Below are 23,623 nucleotides of genomic sequence, written 5' to 3'. Positions count from 1 at the left end.
CTTATGTTGGTCGTCGTAATGTCGTGGAAGCGAGAACTGTACGGAAATTTTAGGTGGCTGTCGCCGACGAGCGCACCACGCAAAAGGCCATACCTGGACAGCTCCCGAAACGCGCGCCGCCGTCTATGTGGCCTAGGCTCACGAAGGATATGCCCGCGGACCATGCACGCGCGGCACGGACGGACCTAGCGATTCCCTAGGCCCCCTAGGGACAGGCCGAGAGAGGCGCGGCGACCCCACATCCGGTTGAGAACGAGGGCGAAGCTCATGGAATCACAGCGCTGGCAGACAAGGACACAGGGAGGACACAAACACACACTTGCGCTGACGTCACACATCACAGAGAAAAAACGTCACGCAGACACGCATCCCACCGACCAATCGGCGTTTCCAGCCTACCTATCCGCAAACGCTTCTATTTTCGCGCGCTCCCTCCGCGTCGATCTCGCCGCTATGCTGTCGTGCGGGCGTCGCTGCGTGCCTGCGTTCGCGCGCCTTTCATCGCCGTGCAGTTCCTAGATGTTGTGTTCCTCAGTGCTCCAACCATGCGAGAAATGGTTGGGGGATGTTCCATTTTCCAAGAGACCCGAAAAGGAGGCTTCTGTGGCTGGTCCGGATCAAGCGTGACAAGTGGCAACCGACAACTCCTCATGTGTCTGTAGTGTAAGTGCCGCGTGTTGGTTCAGCGCTGTTTTTGTTGCGATTTACCTCTTTTGCGTTTAGCCAGCTAAGTGTAGTACAACATTTGTATTGGTCAGATGCTATTTCCGCACTATTCGTTTTGCTTGGCGTAAAAAAAAGGCACGCTTCAGCGACGAACCGGCCATTGCCTGCCGCTTGCCTGTTTGCATCCAAAATTGCATGACGCAATGTTTTCGCTCGTGAATGCGTACCAAATGTGCTTTCGCCGCTTCTGTTCATTAGAAAATAATTTCCTTTACGAGGCGCTTGTCAGCCAACCGCGGCCGGCACGAATCAAGGCACAGAGCACGAGCACAAGCAAGGGTACATACGCTGTTGCAATTACTGTGCATCTGGGTCGTCTAGGAACCAATACGGATTAATTTACATGCGATTTTTGAGTTTTGACACGTATGCTGCGTTGGGCAGCGTGCGCTGACTGTTAGCGTGATGCTTCGTCCAACGACGCCGCATTAGGTCAGTAAATGAGATTAACAGAATATGCTGTTATGTACAGATTGAGGCGCTAATTAGAGTAATTCGACTGATATATTTAGGCTGCTTTGTTTTCTTGCGTGCTTTTTTCATTGTTTCCATTCTTGAGCAGGAAATGTGGGTCTAATTCTAATAAAAAATTAATCTGCAGGCTCGTTTCGAAGACAAGAGCTGCGAACAAAAACCGTGGAAGAAGCTCAAGCCCAATGCTGTCCCAAGCCGGAATATGAAGTTCCGCGAAACCTTTGCTTGGAAGCCTGAATTCTGCATCTATATATATATGAAATCAACTTTTTTGTCAATTACAGTCATCTATCTAACATAGATATCAACTTTGAAAAATTGCAATAATGTTAAAGTTCCCGTAAACAGAAATATTGGTAACTTTATTGTGTGTTTTCATAACCACTGAATAAACGATTTAATGCTTGCTTGGGTAACAGTTATTGTGTTCATCTAGGTAAATCCATACGAACAGGCGAGTGCTTACATTTTATTACCGTTGCTGATAATCCTTGTTTATTCAAAATGCGCGAAACCAAGACGCTGTGTCATTGACCGCGTCTGCTCAGTTTTCTTACCCATCCGTTGCACTCACTTGTATTGGGACATTTATAACTAAAAATTAAAAAAAGAACGCCAAACAAGCTTGGACAGAAATCGCCCGTTGCGTTTCAGCAATTATATTATACTTGGTAGTTTGAAATTAATTGCAAAAGAAGTGAGCAGAATTAAATACTTTCAATTGAGGGTGGTGTGCTCTAAAATAAATTTTCAAACTCCCCCCTCCACGCAGTGGTTTGAGGCATTTTTCAAGCGTTTTCGCCCGGAGATTAAACATGTGTAGGAAGGACAGCACCAATGGGTCTGCCAATACCCGCAGTGGTATGCAGAATATGCCTTGACATAACCGTCATCGAGATTTAACTCATCTTAAAAGCGGCTCAAAACTTTTTATTGCTTGCTCCTCTGCTTAGTAACGGTTCCCTTCATCCTAATCTATCGCAAAACTCGGTAAATAAACGTTTTCAGGATTTTTTTTCTCTCTGCTTCTCTAGGAGATGGTCGCTTGACGTGCGTAAGCTTGCTGACGACGCATATTTATGTTGGGGTTGAGTGCTGTTCGACGCACCAACGGGGTCAGTGCATAAGAGATAGGTTTTGAACTATAGCGACAGATTCTATAGAAGCTTCACGGATATAATTGGCGCATATTCTGCATACCCGCTTTCCCTGTTACCGTCGACGCCTTGATGTTGGCTGCTTGTCCCGTTTTTAAAAGCAGTAGGCTCTCCAACAAAATTTAGTATTCTCTTCTCATGTAAAACAAAAGCGCACTGCAATACTCCTTATTTTTCTTATTTTGAGCGCCCGCGGCAAGCGAGAAGCGAGCAGCCTTTCCCCCACGATAACGGAACCTGCATGCCACGGGAGTGAGAATGGCGGCCGCCGTAGCAGACGACGCAGATGTCCTCACCCTGAGCGGGCGCGCTCATCGAGGCACCCTAGGCACCCTATTCAAGTAGAAACTCCAATAAGAATGTCCACGGTGGATGAAGTTAGCCACCTTGATGAAATGAAGAGTCCCCAGCCTAGGGTCCGGCATGGGATAAAGCGTAGTTCCGCGCACCTCCGCCTCATGACAACAAATTGGCGCTGCCGTTCTCCGCCCCGAAACTCTATGCTATGAAGACTTTCGCCTTAATAATCTACATTTTGAAATTTTATTAGTGACATATGCTGTATCAAGCTGCTTCTGAGGTAAGTACGTATTTAAAGACTGCTCATTTTAAACGTGATCATCATCTACGAAACTGCACCTAATCTCGGCCGGCCGAATTACATCCAAACATATGACGAGGTAAACAGATACACGTTGGCTGCAGGGATGTGAGTTTTCCTTGGGTGCGTTTGCTGATCATGATGTCACTCAGATAATGCAGATGGAAACGGACGAATACAACTTTGACTACGTTAAAAAGGTAAGTATTTCTCGGTGCGCCAGTCAGATCTCGCCGTGAACAAATTGACTGTTTTTAAATGATATGACACCGTTGGTTGCTCAGCGTGGTCCGCTGCAAAACTGCTTTGTGTGCTTCCACCTGTTTATAATTTCGAACATTTGTTTCGCACGCGGTTCGCTGTGCTTGTCTAAGCCACGGGTATTGCATTGCTTGTAAGCATAGGCTTTTGTCATGGTGCCATAGCAGCTGAATGGCGGATCTTCTTCATGTAGAGGCATGCCCACGGTGCCATATTATGGATGTCCGTTCCCGCGTTGAAGGCATCAATTTGACGAACAGCTGTGCACTGTCACGATTTTATGTGCACTGTGTTCGTTTTATTTTTTTTCTGTGCCTTGTACGTTAGCGGTCGTAGCCGAGAGTTTTGCGCGTACTCAGCGCAGATTTCTTGGCGATTTCGCGAAATATTCATCGAGCGTCTCTGACAGCGTTGTTTGTCTGTTTTTCTTTTCCCGATACCTGATGTTGGTGGTGTGTGGTTGTGCCTTTTGTAGCGGGTATTTGCCGGTGACCGTACCATCTTCCATAGTTGACAGTCCGTTGTTTTTGTGCAATGAATGCGCTTTTTCTTTACTGAATCTGACGCCTTCGTTTCCCTAGCTCCTAGGTACTTTTTGCCACCAGCTTCAGTCGCGAGTGGTCCGTGGACGCGAACGTTTGTGCTGTCAAGTTCCAGCAGCTGAAACCGTAGACATCCTGTAAAATCTCGTTTCTTGCCGAATCGGAGGGTAATTGGTATAGACCAGGCTTGCACAGTGCGTTTCGGTGAATTTAGGTTCCGCAACGACAGAGTGCCGCTGGTCACAGTCGGCCACAGCATCCGTTCCTTGCATTTGTTGTTGAGTCCGACGCAACAGTTGGCGGATTCCTAGTCTGCCGAACCGACGACAAGCTGCAGCGCTCATTTTCGGTAGGGAGAACGCGGTGGTCTCTTTTTCGCCCTAGCGACAGGCCTCCCTCGCCTCGCTACGACGCCAGTGGCACGCAAGTTCATCCGCGACGCACGCCGCTGTCCTCCGTATTGTGATCAGGCGCGTGCCGCTATCTTTGGGGCACCCAGACCGCCCACAAAGCAACCTCTTCAGCCGGAAAGGAGAGAAAACTGAAGCGAGTATGTATGTTGCATGTAAGACGCGCAGCGCTGCCGACTTTTGGCTGTCGTGTGTGCAGCGTGCACTTTTTTTTTTTTGTGACCCCCCGCCCTGCGACGCATCTGGCAGGGAGGTAGTGCTCGCCGTGCTCTTCGGCACAAGTAACGGCAGCCTTCAGGTGACAGGCGGCGAATTGCGAGCGAAAGCCACTGGTGAAGTGCCTCGCCGCATGTGTGTCATAGCGCTAAGCTTAGCTGCGCTTGTGGAATTAATGGGCGAGTGCATTGCTTTGCGCTGCCGCGCGGTGCACGATTTATGCGCGAATAGAAGAGGCAGTAATCGAAAACCACCAAGCTCAAATGACATTGCACACTATTGTAGTGACCGGTGAGAGCTGTATTCCTTAGAAAACATGAGCTCGGTTGAATCGGCTGACTGAAACGATGGAAGGTGTGACTGTTTCTTAATGCAGTAAATAACTACACTTTGGTAATAGGACTGGTGGCACAAGTTAGCCACATACAGGCTGAAGCTTCCCCGTGGGAAGCACAACATGAAAGCCTTTCTTTTGATTATTGGTACAAAGAACTGTGCATGCAAACAGACACAGCACGAGCTGCCGCTGCACCTTGCATGCATTTGAGCAAAACGTCCCATGCACAATTTGTCAGCAGTCATCATGGCAATACCGTCTCCTTCAATAGCTTTATTTATCAGCAAATGCTTCAGTATTCTCAATATGTTCTTGGTGTTGAAAAGCAGCATGAAAGTCATAACCAGACCATAACCATTCTTGGTGATGGTATATTTGTAATTCCACATTATTATAATTTATTGTGAACACCCAGTTGCATGACTGCTGCTTGCTAGTTCAGCAATAGAAGTTCTGGCTTGTCCACACATGTGTGTGTGCGGTCTCTGCCATTTCTGTCTTTTTTTTTCTTTTTCTGTCTTATTGCTCCAGTCAAGCTCTAAAATTGTGCACATCTTGGTATCAGTTCGTTCTCCCAAAGAGTGACTATGAATAGTTGCCGCCCAGTTTGTAAATGTGTATCCCATCTTTATGAAGCAGAACACTAATTGGTCTCAGAAAGTTGAGACATTTTTTTATTGCTTTGCTGATTTAACGCGCTTTTTGGCTTGGTTTTACCTTGAAACACATGGAAGAAAGCAACTGTATGGCCAGGTAGGAAGAAGAAAACTGCACCAATAAATGTGACTTCAAGAAAGCAAGTGATTGAAACATCCACACTCGTGTGTGTATAAAAAAGTTCGCTTTGCATTTTATTTATCCACATACATCTCTATTGAAATTTTTTTGGATGCAGAGTATCATTTCATCTTTTTAAACGCTGCACTATGAAGCAGTGCTTCAAAGGCAAAAATTTGTTGACCATTCGCATATGGTTTTGAAAATAGCAGTGAAAAAAAAAATGTAGCCAGATTTAAAACAGCTAAGCATGTTTCTTTCCGTGGTCCATTTTTGGAACATTGGCATTTCTTATATACAGAATACTAATGTCGTCTGAAACAGCTTTTATGCCCTCTGGAGTGTGAATTTCTTCTTGCTACCTATGGACAACATTATAGTTGCCTGCAATTCCTTCGCAAGTTATGCCAAGCAAATTATAGAGATAACCACCATGCTTAAAGTTTCCTTTTATCGTGCGAGATGTATTCAACGTTTCAGAAGCGGTGGTAGGCAGGAAAGCATTGCTTGACCAACAGCTTTTTTGCAGCATGGCTGTGATATTCACGTCATACGACGACTCTTGCATGACTCCTCCGTTTCGTGATTACGTGACCACCCTCTACTTGTGCCTCGCGCTTCCTTCGCCGTTTTTGGGGCGGGTTTCGTGAATGGGGAATAGCACCCACCTTTGTGTTCTTCATCTGCCCGTATCTTTTTCAAAATAAGATGCTCTGCAAAGACCATGCGGATGTGCGTGCTGAAAAGCAAGGGGCCAATGCAGGTAAATAATAACTAATAGAACCAGGGCATGCAACATGATGCATTGTACTGGTACACCAGGTACAAGTCATAGTGCACATGTGGTGCACCAGTTGATAAGGAATTCTGTAAGCAATTATTTGGAAAATTTGCTTTTATTATAAAAGTAAGAACAGCTCAGTGCGCTTGGTCAGGTCAAGATGCACAGCCATGGGGAAAGGGAATGCATGGTTCGCACAGGCCCTTGAAACTTTTTTAATGCACTCCCTAAATTTCTTGAAAAAGTTCGGATCGATCTGGTGTATTTGTAAAAAAACAAAAAAAAAAACAAGGCTACATGGTAACTAGGAGTGCCCCTCAGGGAACTGTGGAATACCGGGAGACGTTGGGCAATAAATCCCCCCCTCGTAGGGGTTGGGAGCAACAGCTCGACTCCCGGCCTGGTCACAAGTAGTCTGCTTTCTCTCTAACGGGCCATAAATCCTTTGAGATGCGCTCCTTGCTCGTCTCCCTCACTCTCCACTTTCGAACGCGATAGCATTAAGGCTCCTGTTCTGCAGAAAATCCAGGGCTGGCACTGTAGATGTTGTGATAGAAACAGCAGGTGGCCTTCGTTCCACCTAGGTTACTTAACCTAGTGACATTTTGGAAGAAATAATTACACCGCAGCGGTGGCCAAGTGGTTGAGCATCCGCCTCGCATGCGGGAGGTGCGGGGTTCGATCCCCAGTGCCGCCGGGTACCCACCGGTGATACAATGGGTACAAGCTTTCCCCTGGTCTGGTGCTCGGCTTATTTAGGGTGAAATGCTTGGGAAATGGGTCTTCGACCCCACCTTGAGAATTTGAAAAATACCTTGTGCCATGGCGCTCTTTGGCCATAGATGCCCTTGCGCCATAAAAATCCATCATCATCATCAAGAAATAATTGTGCAGAAAAGACCCACACGAAAGATAGGACAAGCACTGCCTGTGTCTCTCTCCACTTGCAGTGACAAAGATTTCGTAGTTGTCTATATATTGTTACAATGCTGAACGCATACCGTAAAATGCTTTGCTTGGTTAGACCGTTCGCTTATTTGTGCTGGAATTTGACACAAAGCTGACGTGCAACTGTCTTGTTTTTTCAATACCAAGTTTGGATGACATACTTTCCTGATTTGATCAGAATTAATTATGGCGACCCCTCATAACAAGCAGCTTTCGCATAGCGCGCACATAGTGTTGCGACTGTTTGTATGGATGGTCCCAATGGTTCCAACTGATGAGCCAAAGAGTGTTTTCTTCTTTTTTTTTTCCGAATCACCGGATTGAAAAGACTCATGTTGCCACCACGGCGAGTAAAAAAAAAAAAAGGAAGTTCTGGAGAAGACATTGATTTGGGACAACATAATGAAGTATACTGAAGCTTGCACTTCCGGAGCTAAACTTTTGCCTAACTGTCACAAGCATTGTGCAGCCTTTGATCACTATTTTCAAGGCGACGCACCACATACTTTTCTCCTGTCCAAAGACACCGACAGTGGGAGTTTAATGACAAGGTGCCCTGTGATGACAAGTGCCAGAAACAGTACAAACTTTAAAACAACTTGGTGTAATAAAAAGCCAGGATGAAGGCAGATTAAGCTGGCCGCAGTCGCTCAGTGATTATGGCACTCGGCTGCTGACCAGAAAGATGGGTTTGATCCCGGCTGTGGCAGTCACATTTCGATGAAGGCAAAATGTTAAAGGCCTGTATACTGTGCGATGTCAGTGCATGTTAAAGAACCTCAGGTGGTCGAAATTTCCGGAGCCCTTCACTACGGCATGCCTCGTAGCCTGAGTCGTTTTGGGATGTTAAACCCCCTAAACCACCAGCCAAGGTAGACGGACATAGATCAGTCGCAGGTGCTGTCTGCCTGCGCCTTTGTCATGGCTCTTTATTGCTCCAAGTTGTTTTAAAGATAGAAGGCCACGTTGCCCAGCAGCATGCTTTATTGAAGCCCTACAAAGCTCTTGCGTAATTGATGTAGAAGACACTGACCATTACAAAGAGCTGGAGAAAATCAATGCAGTCAAGATATTGAAAGACAGCCGGGAAAGCTCAAAAGTAAGGCTCACATTCAGCTTTCAGTGCCGCCAGTTCATAGCATGACCCAGAAATTGCTTGAAATGAGTCCTCTGACATACCTCGTGGCTTGTGCATTGCCATGTTTTAATCGGAGAGAGATGTCAAAGACAGGCAAGTGTCTGGCTAAGCTCAAGGCTGTCTTGAACTGTCTTTAGCAATCTCCTTTTAGAACACAAGAGAGGTTTGCTTTGCGTGCAATATGTGACATTCTGTCGGCAGCAGCAACGAGAAATATAGAGCTGCTAGGGGGATCAGGAACAGCTTTTAAGAGCGTTAGCTGCTCTTACACTTATGTTTGTCAAGGATGCGTCTGTCTGCAATGAAAGTCAGATTGATCAAAACAGTAACCACGGGACCACACTATATCACATAGCAATAGTGGGTGCTGATACCTGTATTTTCGATCCGTTATATATGTGCCAGTATAGTGCCCATCGAAGAGGGACCACCATTTGCATAAAATTTGGAGGCCACCTGTTTGACACAGGATGTTTGAAGTGGTGTCAAATCTCTTGGCATGTTCCTGTGGATGAAATAACTAATTGAGATGAAGCCCAAAATATGTGTGGGATTAGCACCTACAACCTTTCCGCCACCAAACCGTGCATTCAAAGGACCTTCACACAGCTATTACAGCCGAACTGTTTGTTGCACGGGTTTCTGGATGGTGTCAAATGATTTGTCGTGTTGTAATGCACACTATTATAAAATTTATTAACTGGTATAATGAGGAAATATATCAGATATAGGGAAGGTGGCCGTAAATCGCAATAGTAGTGCAAAATCCATGAGGTAGATGGCCCTGCTTGTGTCTTCAGGAAAGGTAACATCCACGGATGTTTTTATCTGGTCTTCTCCACGTTTGCTGAGCGCATCGATCTAAACACTTGAAGCTCCCATAGCTAACATTCTTGAGCCGAGCACTGAGGAATTGTTGGCGGAGAATTTTCGCATGTGTTTGATGAAATGTTTTCAATACTTTGTAAAGTTATGAGCAAGCTGCTGATTCGTAGCCATAGCTAAACATAACTTGAAAGAGGGTTCAGTGGTAACAAGCAAATTGCTGTTGAGAACATGGCAGAATTTTGTATGTTTCTCAGCGAACTATCTGCAGTGCAGTAAAAAGCTATGGTGGCCGCCTTATTGTGCAAGGCAGTGGTATGGCCTCTGCACGGAGAACCCTTAAAAAAGAGGCAGAATGTCAGCTCACAAGTCAGGAAAGGGAGGCACTGGAGCTGGAGTATGAGAACTTGCATGAAAAGAAGACAAGGCTGCAAACAATGCTCAGATCGCTGCACAGATAGCGTCTCCGAGGATGCCGAGGTCAAGAATGATATCAAGGCTAACAGTTTCCACCGAACTGCCAGGGAAATGGAAGTAGAGATAGTGGCTGTGGGGAGGGAAGTCTGAGCTAAGTAAGAGTCGAAGGATTCTTAATCTTTGTGACCTAAAAAAGCTTTCTAGTGTGATAGCACTTATATGCCATGAATGCTGCCTGTAGGGGAGGCACTGAAATCAGTCTCATGGCCGATTCTGAAAACAGCGACGGGGTCTGCTGGCCACGCTCCCCCGCGTTGGCATGCGTTTGTCAGCCTCGTTGCCGGCTTGTCGCAGCCACAGTGGCTCAAGTTAGTGGCTGAGATTTCATCTTCATGTTTTCCAGTGAAGGATATTTCTATAATTGCAGAAACAGAGGTAGAGATGGATCTGTGCTCAACAAGAGTGGTCATATCTCCAGCGCTGCTGCAGTATGGCAAGCTCAATGTGCGTGTGCACCAAGTGCACCACGGATGTAATGTCTTGCCTGTAAATTACCACACCAATGCAGACACCTAACCTTTTGGTGCAGTTATCGAAGAGTGTTGACAAAACGGTGTGATGCTCAGTGAAGTTATATTCTGTGGCATCACCGTAACCCTGTCAATTACTGATGCCTGAGCAGACTGAAAAAAAAGGGGGTGAGGGGAAAATGACTTTGCATTTAGGGATCCACCACCAATGTGCTTGTTTTTAAAGCACTGCGACATGGTACCGGTGCTAAACATAAGAGCAGTTAGTGAAGCAGCTATAGCGTTTGTTCTCATTTTATTTCTGCATTAGCAATAAGACATAATATAAAAAAATCATGATAATCACACATAGCTTTTAAAATATCCAGTTTTCAATGTTAACTTTTCGAACTCCAAGCTACTGCACTACAGGTAATATTATTGGTGTATTTTATGCTGTAGCCTTTGTCACTCGGTGCTCTTGGTTGAAAAACCAAAACAAAATGTTTTAAAAAGTTTAACAAAATAAAAAAATTCAACAAAATGCTTGCTTGAGATCTCGCTCATTTTCGTTATATATTTAGTGACTAACATTATTTCTGAGGGGGGCTAACAAACCTGCAAAAATGACCCACTTTGGTGGCCTAGTGGCTTTGGCGTTTCACCACCGATATCGCCGCATTAAACAGAAAGGGTGACAAAACGGAGCCCTGCGGCATGCCCATTTCAACAGAATGAGATGCAGAGAGAGCCACTGAAACGTGAACATTCTTTATTTTTCTTTATTCAGTAATTACCCTGCATTGCCTGAAGGAGCTACAGCGTTACTGTGCACCCGCTTAAAAAGCCCTGGCCATAGCGCTACAGGCACCCTCTTGCCTGTGGCTACCGATCCCAAAGCTGTGAGACCAAATGCTGAGCCGTGGTGACCTAATTTTTGGCAGAAGCAGAATACAAAAGCATTCCCGCGCTGTGCAGTGTCAGTGCACGTCAAAAAACCTCAGAGGATCAAACTTAATCCGGATCCGTCCGCTACGCCATCCTTCACAGTCCACGTACAGTTTTGGGATGTTACACCTTGCATATATTTAGACCATTTTCCCCTCACTAAAAATTATTGAACAAATAACACAGAAGAAAAAAACAAACAAAACAAGATCACTATATTTTGTGAGTATTAGTAGTCCTCTGCAAACAAAAGTATTGCAAGCAAATAGGTACACTACGAAGTTTCATGCTCCAGTAAATTTACCTCTTGAGCTGCGGAGCAGCATCAAGTACCATTGGCAGAATCGTGCACAAGTGTCGTAGTGAATCCTATCTTAGTAAAATCGGAAGGACATCTGCATGTTGTAAAGGTAATGGAGCCATTTAATAGAGTGCACAGGAATGAGCCAGAAGCAAAACATGCCACGGCAGAGTACATGATAGAGGTAAATATGGAGCATAAAACGCAGACATACAATGACACCTATAGCAACCAGTGAAGCTTGTTATACCAGTGCACAGTTGCATGGTTAAGAGTTCTGAACAATAATTAACAGCATAACATTGTTCATGCGTAAAAGAAAACCAGGGCAAAGATAGATTCAAATTAATCACATCCACAGAACAGTTTCTTTTTCGTGATATTTAGTCATGGGTCAGTTGCAAGTTACATCATAAACAAGACAGTGCGCCCAAATTGCGCAGGTAGGAAAATCGTGATTTCCAAAGCTAAACCTGCCTCTGAGATTAATAGCATGCTTGTTTGATTATCATGTGAATCTGTAAAGCCGGCTTGTGGCAGCATATGCATCTTTGTAGAGTTCTGAGAGAGACGCGTAAGCAAATGGCCAGCGAACAGCAGCAACAAGCCAGCGGCAAGCAGAAAGCCTGTGGAAGCAGCCCCGTTGCTGGTTCGCAAGAGCAACGACAGGCGGCGCAGCCAGCGCTGGGCTCATCCCATATAGTGGCCATTCCCAGAATTTGGATGTTGTGTGTTTGTGTTTTTACAGCTCTAGCTGTTAGGCGCCCATCCCTGGCTTTCTCGTCCGTGTAACCGGCGGGTGCTAGCACACCCACCAGTTGCGCCGGTCAACCTGGGTCGCATAAGCCTACGGGTGGCTCTGTTTGGAACGACGCAGGAGTGCATCACATGACCACTACACCTGTGCACCAGAAAAATATCCCCAAAGCTAAATGCCTAAACAGCTATTGCTGAACCTCGCGTTACACAGTCGTAACCGTCCTGCGAGTTTTTTTGTCTTGTCTGTCTGTCTGAAGCCGATTTGTGGCAAGCTGCTTACCTGCCCACAAGGTGGGCAACCTGCCTGTCGTGTCAGGCAGCAGCTCATTTAATTGTGAGAGGCTGCTCAGGAAGAGCAATCTGGGTTGCAACCCAACCTGAGCAACACAAGTCTCACCGATGGCAACACCTGCCATAGCAGCTGCCTTGTGCAGATGTGCCACTGCTCACCTGCCTACCGGGTGGCTTACTACGGAACAGAGACGTGTCCTCTGGAAGCTGTTGCCTGGGCCACCAGGGACAGGGCCTGCTGAAACGATGGAAGCCGTTGCCCAGGACACCAGGGACAGGTGGGCCACTGAAACGACAGAACAGACAGTGCCCTCTGGAAGCTGTTGCCTGGGCCACCAGGCACAGGCAGCCTGCTGAAACGACTGAACAGACAGTGCCATCTGGAAGCCGTTGCCCAGGCCACCAGGGACAGGCGGGCTGCTGAAAAGACGTCACAGGCAGTGCTATCCGGAAGCTGTTGCCCAGACCACCAGGGACAGGCGGGCCGCTGAAACGACGGAACAGACAGTGCCGTCTGGAAGCTGTTGCCTGGGCCACCAGGGACAGGTGGCCTGCTGAAACGACAGAACAGACAATGCCACCTGGAAGCCGTTACCCAGACCACCAGGGACAGGCAGGCCGTTGAAACGGCGAAACACAGTGCCACAATGGGTCTAATGCGGAGGGCATGAAGAATCGCCGTGCCCAGGAGACTGACAAGGAGTACACTGTGTGCCTGGAAGTCCAAGCAGCCTGCTGTAAGCGACACTTCGCCTTGCGCTTAGCACGTCCGTGACCATGGTCTTCAAATGGGAGTTCCTGGGTAACACTTCTGTTGGGCCTAGTTGGTGCATGATAATACCAGAGAGGTTGCGCTTGGCATCAATATTGCATCCAACACCTCGCTTTTCCCACAATGCATAAGAATCATTGCCTGTCATGAGGGTTTTTTACATTAAGGCCAGTTTCATACACCTTCTGAATAAAAAAAGTGGAGATGCAAAATAGAAAACTTTGGATGACTTGGCAAGCTGATGTCGTGATAGAACCCTTTGAAGTATTGAAGGACTCTGGTTGCTGATTGTATGTTACAGTAAAATTGGGCTTGATTCATAAGACCAGTTCTTTGGTAGGCATTCACTGCTTGAGGAAAAGTGTGCATCATGTGAGATTTTACAGTGGTTTCCAATATCTTGCAGTCCTTAAAATAATGTTTATTTATTTATTTATTTATTTATTTATTTATTTATTTATTTATTACAACCTCAAAGGCCCCATTAAATGGTTATTACATGAGGGAGTGGAATTCAGGGCACATAGTCACATAGTTGATTCGATGGATTTTTTTAATGATGATGGGTCGGAGTGAAGTATGACGGTGTTGGGCAAGTCATTCCAGTCCTTTGAAGTGCGGACAAAAAATGATGACAGATAAGCACTAGTCCGGGCAGGGGGAGGGTAAACGGCATTCTGGTGGTTCGTGCGGCTGGAGATGCGGTGGGCTGGGCTGATAATAGACTTGGTCATGGGGTGATAGTAAAATTTATGAAAAAGGCATAGTCTTGCAATAGTACGGCGGTCTGCTAAGTTTGTAAGATGAGCATTACGTTTTAGTTCAGTGACACTTACATGACAGGAATAGGCCGAGTAGATGAATCTTGCTGAGCGGTTTTGTGTTGCTTCTAGTAAGTTAGAAAGGTTACTTTAATAGGGGTCCCAAATCGCGCATGCGTATTCAAGTTTGGGACGAATGAATGTTAAATAAGCTAACAACTTTACTGATGGAGGAGCTCGGCGAAGGGTTCGGCGAAAATAACCGAAAACACGATTAGCATCGTTAATAATCTGCGTTACGTGATGTGACCAATTTAGATCGCGGGTTAAATGAACACCCAAGTATTTATTCTTCATTACAGCACTGTTTTCGGAATTGGAGATTGAGTAGCTTGAAGTAGGTTGGGAGTGACGTCGATGAAAGGATAGGAGAGATGTTTTTCTTCGCGTTTAAAGACATTAGCCATTTGTTACACCAGGTTATTATGCAGTCAATGTCGGATTGTAGGAGTTGGGTATCACTACTGTTGGTTATTGGGCGGTAAATAACGCAGTCGTCTGCAAACATGCTCACGTTAGAACACAAGTTAGCTGGTAAGTCATTAATATAAATAAGGAAGAGAAGGGGCCCCAGGACGGTACCTTGTGGCACCCCAGACAGAACAGAAGCATAAGAAGATGTACGCTTATTAGCTAAAACAAACTGCTGTCGGTTAGTAAGGAAGTTTCGAGTCCATTCCAAAACAAAGCAATTAAGATTTAGGCGTGAAAGTTTTAGAAAGAGCCGCTTATGAGGAACTTTGTCCAAGGCCTTTGAAAATCAAGGTGTCAATTGGAATGTTAAGGTTGAGGTTGGAGCTTTAAGTCGTTAACAAACAATGCTAGTTGAGTGTCGCACGATAAACGATGTCGCAAGATGTTCTACCATAACCTGGAACTTTTCGCTTTCAGTTTAACTTAAAGGTGCTGTCAACAATAGAAAAAATTTAGTTTTGCATGCGCGAACCGAAGGTGACAATGCTTGAACTGCTGATTGAACGCATCACTGCACATTTGTGAGCTGTCTCCTATACAGTCATAGCTGCAGAGGCACCATTAATACTCCTGAAATAGTCTTACACCTTGGTGTGGACCACTCATGAAGTATGCAGGCACCTGTGTCATACTGCTGCCATCTGACTACAGGTTTTGTACTTCACTTGACTGATATAGAAATTGGGGCCATGTGCGCATAGTTGGAATTTAAACGCACACAGAACACGTGTACAGCTTACACTGCACACTATGTGCTATGAATGGTGGCAGGGCTACCGGAGTCACCTCTTGTGCACAGTGTGAACAGCTGCCTGTAAAAAGTCTGAATGTTGCTCGACTGTTCAGTAAAATTCAGTTGTGAGTTAATGCTTATGTCATTACATCTGTCATTCATGTTATGCACTGCAGTAATTGTGGATAAATTTTTCTCCTGTTCTCACTGAAACTTCAAAACTGTTCAACCATGGGGCTGCCAAAAATTGTTACACGATTCTCTGCATAGCGGGCAGCCTCTGGAGTAGAACAGTATATGAAAGGATGGGTGCAGTCTTATGTGCAAGGACAGTGTGAGCCATCTGGGTTGATTTTTCCCACCTGTGGTTCACCTTGGTACACAGGCACTTGTGCATTTAACCTGCATCACACTGTGGCTGGGACTGAAACCACAAACGCATGCTTGGTAAATGCGGCCACATTTATTCGTGGTGCCCTCTGCCAGTGTTTTGTGCGCATGGGTCCATGCACTGCGCCTGCATCACATATCATCTCACTGGCTGCTGTGCAGGAGCAGAGTGCAGAGGAGGAGGAGGGCCGCGGCGGAAGGCGGGGTCGGCGCAGTTCAGGCAGTTCGGTGGGTGCGGCGGCAGGGCGCAGCAGCAGGCGGGGTGACATGAAGGCCAAGCTGGAGCGCAGCAGGCAGAGTGCACGCGAGTGCCGGGCACGCAAGAAACTGCGCTACCAGTACCTCGAGGAGCTGGTGGCTGACCGGGAAAAGGCGGTGCTGGTGCTGCGCCAGGAGCTCGACACGGTGAGTCAAGGGGGGCTCCTCCTGCTGTTGGTGACTGCGTGGCTGCTACATGGCAGTGTGGAGACTGCATCTTTAAAGAGCCAACTGCTCCCCTCCGCCCTGCTTCCGATGTGTTTCGCAAGTGGCCTGCCTGCCGTAGCAGACGGTGTCAGAAATGCGTGTTTTTTATCCTTCGGTCAGTAAATAGCCTTGAGAATGCTGTGTCAACATTGTGCTAAAAAATCAGTTCTTTAAATATTAAAGTGCTTGAATATTGAGAATGCACATAACATGCAAGCATTGCCCTGGAATGTGTGGGGAATGTTGGAGAATCATCAAAGCTTCAAGCCTTCACTGTGCGAAGCAAGTATTCTGGGCCCCTTTACATATCTGTTGTAGAGGTACAAGTAATTTTATTTGTTTGGCGTGTGAAAAGTTGCCACAGTCTTGTCAGCAATGCCAAGCAACAGTGCCCCTCTGCACTGGGCTATGTTTCAGATGTGTGAAGCTGATGCGCGGAGGTTGTGGTGGCCATGCGTGGTAGTTTTCAGGGTGGTTCAAACTGGTCTTCAGTGAAATGGTCCCGAGAAAACAGGAAAAACAAAAATATTAGGTAGAACTATGTAAAAAATTTTCGTGCCTATAGCATTTATGATTTTTATTGCAGCACCACCTGTGGTTTGCAGTAAAGAAGAAAAACCACACCGTAAAGTTCACTGCCATAAGCTGTATTACAGAGCTTAGGCTCATTCGGGACTTCATCGCAAGGATGGCTAAATGCTGAAAAAGAATACATATGCAAAGCAGCATACCAAGTCCAGATTTCTATCAACATCACTTCTAATTGTGAAGCAGCTGTGGATACTGCTGTGAACATATTGATGGGAATGGCCTAACCATTCGATGCATTTTACCAACAAGTTCAAGCCTGTTCATTTCTGAAGACTATTTCTAGTACCCTTAGCCTTCCTTCACTTTAGCTTGTCCTGTCTTGTCGTCTTTTTGTTCCTGCAGTGCGTTTCTTTAGTTACGATATATTACCAATATGCCCAAGCCTGTTCACTTCTAAAGACTATTTCTAGTACATTGGGCCTTTCTTCGCTTTAGCTTGTCCTGTCTCGTTGCCTTCTTGTTCCTGCGCTGTGTTTCTTTAGTTACGATGTATTACCAAGACGCCAAAGCCTGTTCACTTCTGAAAACTGTTTCTAGTACATTGGGCTTTTCCTCCTAAAAGTGTCCCTCTGGGGTAACATCTTCTTCCTTTGCGCAGACTACCAGATGCTGATGGTTTGTTTGTTTGTTTATGGGGGTTTAACGACCCAAAGCGAGTCAGGCTATGAGAGACGCCGTAGTGAAGGGCTCCGGAAATTTCGACCACCTGGGGTTCTTTAACATGCACTAACATCGCATAGTACAAGGGCCTTTAGAATTTCGGTTCCATGGAAATTTGACTGCCGCGGCCGAGATTGAACCCGCATCTCTGTGGTCAACAGCCGAGCGCATTAACCACTCAGCTACCGCAACGGCGTGAATAAGTTATATGATCATCTGGTAAAATTTTCTACTATGAACTCGATTATATTACTGGGGATTTTAATCTGCCTTGCATTAAAGGGCCCATTATTAAAGGGTGCCATATGTCTGGGATGTTAAAAGACACTGCTTTATAATTATCCATTTCATAATTATTCATAATTATTCATAATTATCTTTTTTCTTGCGGACAAGTATACATTGGCCAGACGGGTCGTTGTATTAACACGCACCTAACTGAGCATGCTAATACATTGGACGCTAATAAACTTACGGATCTAGTTGATCATGTTAGAGACTGCAAATCTTGCATCCCTTCTTTTCATCACAGTGATGTTTTGTAGAATCACCCACGCAGTTAACTAGGGAGATTATGGAGGCTTTCTATATAAAGAAAAAAACTAGATTGTGCGTTAGTAGCCCGTCGGTTTGCCTGCATGACAGTGAAGTTCGTTTCCTCGATCCCACATAGCTACACGTTTGTTTGCTTTTTTATCTTGTTTGGTTGCGCTGTTTATATTCCTTGTTTCCTGTGAATAAACCTTCAGTTGTGAGTTAGCGCTGGTCCTGTTGTTTTCTTCACTTGACCCCGTCTTTTGCGCTATTTCCCTTAAGTAAGTTCAGAATTATCCTCCAGCAAGAATTATTTTAATGCATTTTGTGGAAGCTGAATTATATGCGGACAAAATTTGAACTTCTTTTTCTTCGCACCTTTCCCTCTCCTCTCGCACGCCAAAACGGCCATGCTCCTCCGCCGGCCACACCCTCTCAACCCCTCCCCTACCTCCGTTGGCTGCGGCGCGCGCGGAGTGGCTGCGGCCGTGGTAGCGCGTGACGTCTGAAAGAATTTGGTACTGTGAACCAATGGTAACTCCCGGCTGCTGATGTCGCTTGCACATCGTGACGTCGTGTGCCAGGCTTCGTGCGAAAGCGGGAAATTTAAAAAAATTTATTATAAATTTCCCGCTTGCTTTTGAGGTCTCGTTCGCGGCGTGGACGTTCGGTGGCCTGTACTCTACATAGTGCAAGCATATTAAACCCAGCTCGAACACCTGTTTCTGTGGCCCTTTAACTTTAATTGCATGCAGTATGGATATGGACATCCCATTTCCGGTGACTAATAGATATAATGTACTCTCTTAACCTTTAGCAGGTAGTTAAAAATTTTACTCGTGGTAGTTCATTTCTAAACCTACTGCTTATTACAGAAATGTACGGTAACGGAATAGTTCACGTGGAACCTGGAATTTCTGACCATAATTTATTATCTTTTTCCTAGATTAAGACAGCTAGTAAAAGTAGGAAAAGTGTCCGATCAACTGTAATTAAAAATTGTACCAGGACAGATGACACTGCCATAACTGACTATCTGGACATGCATCTTGATAGTGTAAGTCATAACGTAGAGCGTCCACGGCAACATTTTCGCATTGACCAATTTGTTCCTACAGGAAAATTTTCAAGAGTCGCATGGGCCCTTGGATTGAGATATTATTCACATGAAAAGAAAAATTAGTGCCTGAGAAAACAGCACAAAACGTCCACAGCATTGTTCAGTGAAATAAGGTAGGATTTATTACAGAAAGTTAGACATGCAAGAAGTAATTTTTTCAGTAAAATGCTAGCAGAGTTTATCGTGAATGACCTCCCAAAACTTTGGTGAAATATAATCCAAGGTAATGAGGAGACGCATAAGGTGAAATTTCAAGATCAAATTATCAATGAGCTAAATGAAACTGCAGAAGTTCTTAATCGGTATTTTCAGACAATTTTTTCCGAAAGGGATGAATGTGAATATCATGTTTCCCTAACAATCCCAGCGAAAGCTCTAATTACTCGCGAAGGTTTCATTGCCATGTTACTTAATTTGGATACTAAGAAGACCACAGGCCATGAGGCATTCTAAACACATTTCTTAGGCAATATGCCGAGCAGATTTCACGCTTTTTTACTAATATGTTCAACTTGTCAGTTTCTACAGGTGACATACCAGCTGATTGGCGCATCGCACGTCTTACACCAGATCATAAAAAGGGTGACAGGCTTTCTGTAAATAATTATCGTCCTGTTTCAAAAAGAAGCACATGTTGCAATATGTTGGAGCATACTATTGCATTTTTCATTCAAGGCTTTTAGCAGATTGTAATTTGCTGTCACAATATCAGCATGGCTTCAGAATAGCTATGTCTACTGTAGCTCAGCTGGTTTCAACTGTGCATGAGTTGTAAAGTGTGCTTGAGTTTTTAGATTTTTCAAGGCTTTTGACAAAGTGCCTCACAGTAAACTACTGTATAAATTAGAACACCTTGATCTGCCTTCTTTTATTGTTGAATGGGTCAGTGCATACCTCTGCATTTGAAGCCAATTTATAGAAATAAATTGCTCATTCTGGGTGCTTCCTGTTACCTCAGGCGTACCACCAAGAAGCATTCTATTCCCGTTGTTGTTTCTTATCTATGTTAATGATTTAGTTAATGTTAATGTCTGCTAAATAATTTATATTCGAATTTCTTTTGCATGCTGTTTTGGTTTCGGTTTTAACAGTGGAATGATGACTGCAATGGGGGGGGGGTCATGTGAGGCATGATAAAACTGTGATATAATCGCTGCTTCGTCATTCAAATTTACTACAGTGCTAAAGCCAGCCTACGTGAATAGCTAGAATGACAACGAATGTAGAAGCAGAGATTACATTTTAGTTTTTTCATGCCTCACATGATCTATGACGCTTTGACGTCACACTCATTCAGCTGTTGAAACCGAGACCGAAACAGCATAACAGAAAAATTTGATTATAAATTTTATACCGGCCATAGGCGAATACCACGTGATCATTCATGCATAGTACTGTCTTCTGCATCATTGTAGAAAAGAAGACATGCCACCGAAATTAGATGTCTGTACTCCTTTAATTTTTGACCCATGGCTAGTATATTTCTATTGGGGTGCTGTGCCGTTCACTTGTTTGCCTCACTCGGTTTTGTTAATATTGTTTTGCATACAATGCACTGTTAGACACACATGCCCATATGCACATATGCATGAAAAGCATTTGTGACCCAGGGCTTGTATATGTCTACTGGTGCTGTGCCGTTCACGTGCAGTTTGCCTCATTCAGTTTTTTAATTTTTGTTTTGCACACAGTGCACTGTTTAGAGACACATATTCCCATATGCATGCGCACAGGTGATGCCGATAGGTAGGCATCTGATGTGCCTCCCCTTGAAAGCGAAGGACAAAAGGAAATTTTGCTTCTGAAAGCTGGCTGCACAGTGGGTAAGGGCCTCAAAGAGAACATGGCAAATCCTAAATCCATTTTAGCTTCAGTAGAACAGCAGTTTTTGTTTCATTCTCATGCATGAGCCAGTGAGATAGGGAGTTGAACTTGTTACCAGAGTATTGGTCCAGCTGCATGCTTTGGTTTTTTTTGCAAACAGTCCTCATGGTTATGGCCGACATTGCTAGTGCACTCTAGTAGCACATGTGCTGTGGCATTGATTACTCTTTAGCTTGATTAAGTGAAAGGTTTTGCATGTTTCCCCCCCTAACACTTGAGCCTGACTCCTTGCCACTGATTTCATTCCAGTACCGGCAGTACTTCCAGGAAATGGACCAGGGCAACATTCCTGAGGCTGTCCTTGAAATCCTTGAAAAGGATCGGGAGGAGCAGCAGCAAGAGCAGACCGTCCTGAAACACGAATGAGAGGCCAAGCCCAACAAATTTGTGACAGTTCCATTGAATTTATGTTGAGATGCTTTTTGTTCAGAGCTGGACCACTACAATGAACCTTGTGTTTGAAAAAGTGCACCCAGTCGTGAAGGAATAATGTGAGATAGTTTTACTGTTCCTTTTGCAAATACACATACTACCATTGATAACTCAAAGTAGTAGGGAGCATCCATGCAGCAGTTGCTGCTGCGCATTTGACATAACATAGAATGTCATCATGTGTTTTAGTGCAAGAATGGTTGTTGCATATTTAAAAGTGCTTATATACATCTCTCTGGTGAAAGCTCGAGAAAGTCATGGAATGGTGATGCTATGTTCCACCAGTAAAAGTGGTTGTGGAATTTATAGTGTCATCATTTGCCATTGTTTTATTTCATTTGAGGAAAGTAGTATCTGCATTTTTTTTGAAAGCTGAATAATGGCTAACTGTGACATTTGGTCTCCCTGTTGTAGCACTTGCAGTTTGCTACAAGCAACTGTATGAAATGCTTAATGCACTTCACATGATACCATGAAAACAGTTATTTATTTATTTGGACCTCGAAGGACCCCAGACGGGACATTACATGAGGGGTGGGCGCTTGAATGGCAGATAACAATGATTGTTGTTGGTAATCATTGATGCATAGTAGCTTCCTTGACGGCAGTCTTGAATTGAGTTGGACCAGGGATTTGAGCTAGGCTGCTGAGAAGGTCATTCCAGTGATGAGCTGTGTGCACAAAAAAATTACTTCCGGAATGTAGTAGTTCTGCCACGATGCAGGTGTGGGATGGCACTGTTATGATGGCTTGTGCAAGGTGTTTGACACACTGGTTGAATGAGCTGGCTGTCACGGGATGAACAATGAAAAGAACTTGTGATAAAGGCAGAGGCGTGAAGTTCGGCGACACGAAGTGAGAGTAGGAAGCTGTAACTGAAACTTTAAGGTGGATATGCTCGAGTATTGTGAGTAGTTAAGAATGAAGCGAGTAGCGGCATTTTGAATGGATTCAAGAACATATGGGTCGTTTGGTATCCTGGGTTGGCTGTTTGTTAATTAAACTTTATGGGGTTTTAATTAGGGAAGATGAATACGTTCTCCCCGATTAACCACGGCTGACACAGTTCAAAGCCGACCGGACCCCACCCCGTGATCGCATACGCTACCGAGCACACACCATCCATGGCAGGCCTTGCTCTCACGGAACAAAGGAACGACACACTGGCTGACACAAACGGGCATTTATTTCTACAGCAACAATAACGCCAGATAGCAACAAGATCTGCTAATGAATCGAGGTCGTCCGACTCACCAGCAAGGTCACGAGCGAATGTTCGCCTGCGCTAGGGCAAGGGATACTCCGAGGCCTGACAGGGCGAGATACGGGAGCAAGTGAGCAAGTCTTCTCGCCGCTTCCTCGCCCCGCTGTCGAAGAGCGGAGCCACGAGTGACACGTCTGCTTGCACCGACGATCCCAGCCGAAGAGGGTCATGCTCTCTCCCACGCCCAAACTGCAAGCCATCTCTCGCGCAGCGATGCTGGCGCCCTCTCTTGTTAGTTAAGGTAACTAACCAGGGAATGTGCACCTCCTCGAGGTGAGGCTGCACGGTGCATCGCGGGAAAGCAAAGCACAAGAGGAAACTGCGAGGCTGATTCCCCACAACTTCCAGTGGTGTCTTGTGTACTCCTCTTGGTGATCCAGTCTGTTCGCTGGTACCAATATGTTCGATTCACACCAACTGGCCCGCATGGTCACCTTGTTAAACAGAGATAAGGTTATACTGGTGTGGACCAAAGATTGCGTTAGTGCATTCAAGTTTAGGTCGCATAAATGTTTTATAAGTGAGTAATTATAAGGAAGAAGGTGCCATGTGCAGGTTACAATGGAGGTACCCAATTGTTTGGTTAGATTTATTATGTGGTTAGCATGATAAGGCCATGATAAATCACTAGTGAGGTTATTATGAAGGTACAGTAAAAGCATGTTACTTTGAACTTGAAGGGGGCTGGAAAAGTGTTCGAATTAAGCGAAGTTTTCGAATTATCGATTGGGTGCTAGAATGAGCGGTCTTTGCGCCCCACCGCGCAGCAGGATCTGAAGCAGTCACATTTTAACTTGTTATCGCGAGCTGTGCGCTACTACGTGTTTGTGGCGGACGATTCTGAGAATGAAATTTATGCGGTCCTAATGGCAAATGACGTAAATTTATCGACCAGTTATGCGCTAGAAACAAGTACTGGAATGCATTCGCGTGAGCAGCGAGCTTTAGTGCTGGAATATAGGATACTATTTATGCTCTAAAACGTGTTTATTTACGGGGAAGTGTTGTCGAAATTAAAACTAATCGATGATGTGCATTTGCTTGCGTTTCTTCTGTCGAGACTCC

At 45.1% G+C, this 23,623-nt stretch overlaps 1 protein-coding gene and 1 long non-coding RNA gene across 2 annotated transcripts; both read left to right on the top strand.

The window, feature by feature from the left end:
* The first annotated feature begins 432 nt into the window (after positions 1-432).
* Positions 433-1,614, top strand: LOC144098241 (uncharacterized). The gene is made up of 2 exons (XR_013307145.1): positions 433-663; positions 1,328-1,614. It is a non-coding gene; the product is annotated as an uncharacterized LOC144098241 (long non-coding RNA).
* A 1,406-nt stretch (positions 1,615-3,020) lies between these two features.
* REPTOR-BP (REPTOR-binding partner) lies at positions 3,021-21,689 on the top strand. The gene is made up of 3 exons (XM_077630733.1): positions 3,021-3,158; positions 15,771-16,013; positions 21,112-21,689. The coding sequence occupies exons 1-3, from the start codon at positions 3,114-3,116 to the stop codon at positions 21,226-21,228; spliced, it is 405 nt and encodes a 134-aa protein (XP_077486859.1). The 5' UTR covers positions 3,021-3,113; the 3' UTR covers positions 21,229-21,689.
* The last annotated feature ends 1,934 nt before the right edge of the window (positions 21,690-23,623 follow it).

Source organism: Amblyomma americanum, chromosome 7 (genome assembly GCF_052857255.1).
Source record: "Amblyomma americanum isolate KBUSLIRL-KWMA chromosome 7, ASM5285725v1, whole genome shotgun sequence".
In the NCBI taxonomy this organism is placed as follows: Eukaryota; Metazoa; Arthropoda; class Arachnida; order Ixodida; family Ixodidae; genus Amblyomma; species Amblyomma americanum.
This window is presented reverse-complemented; position numbering and strand designations above follow the sequence as displayed.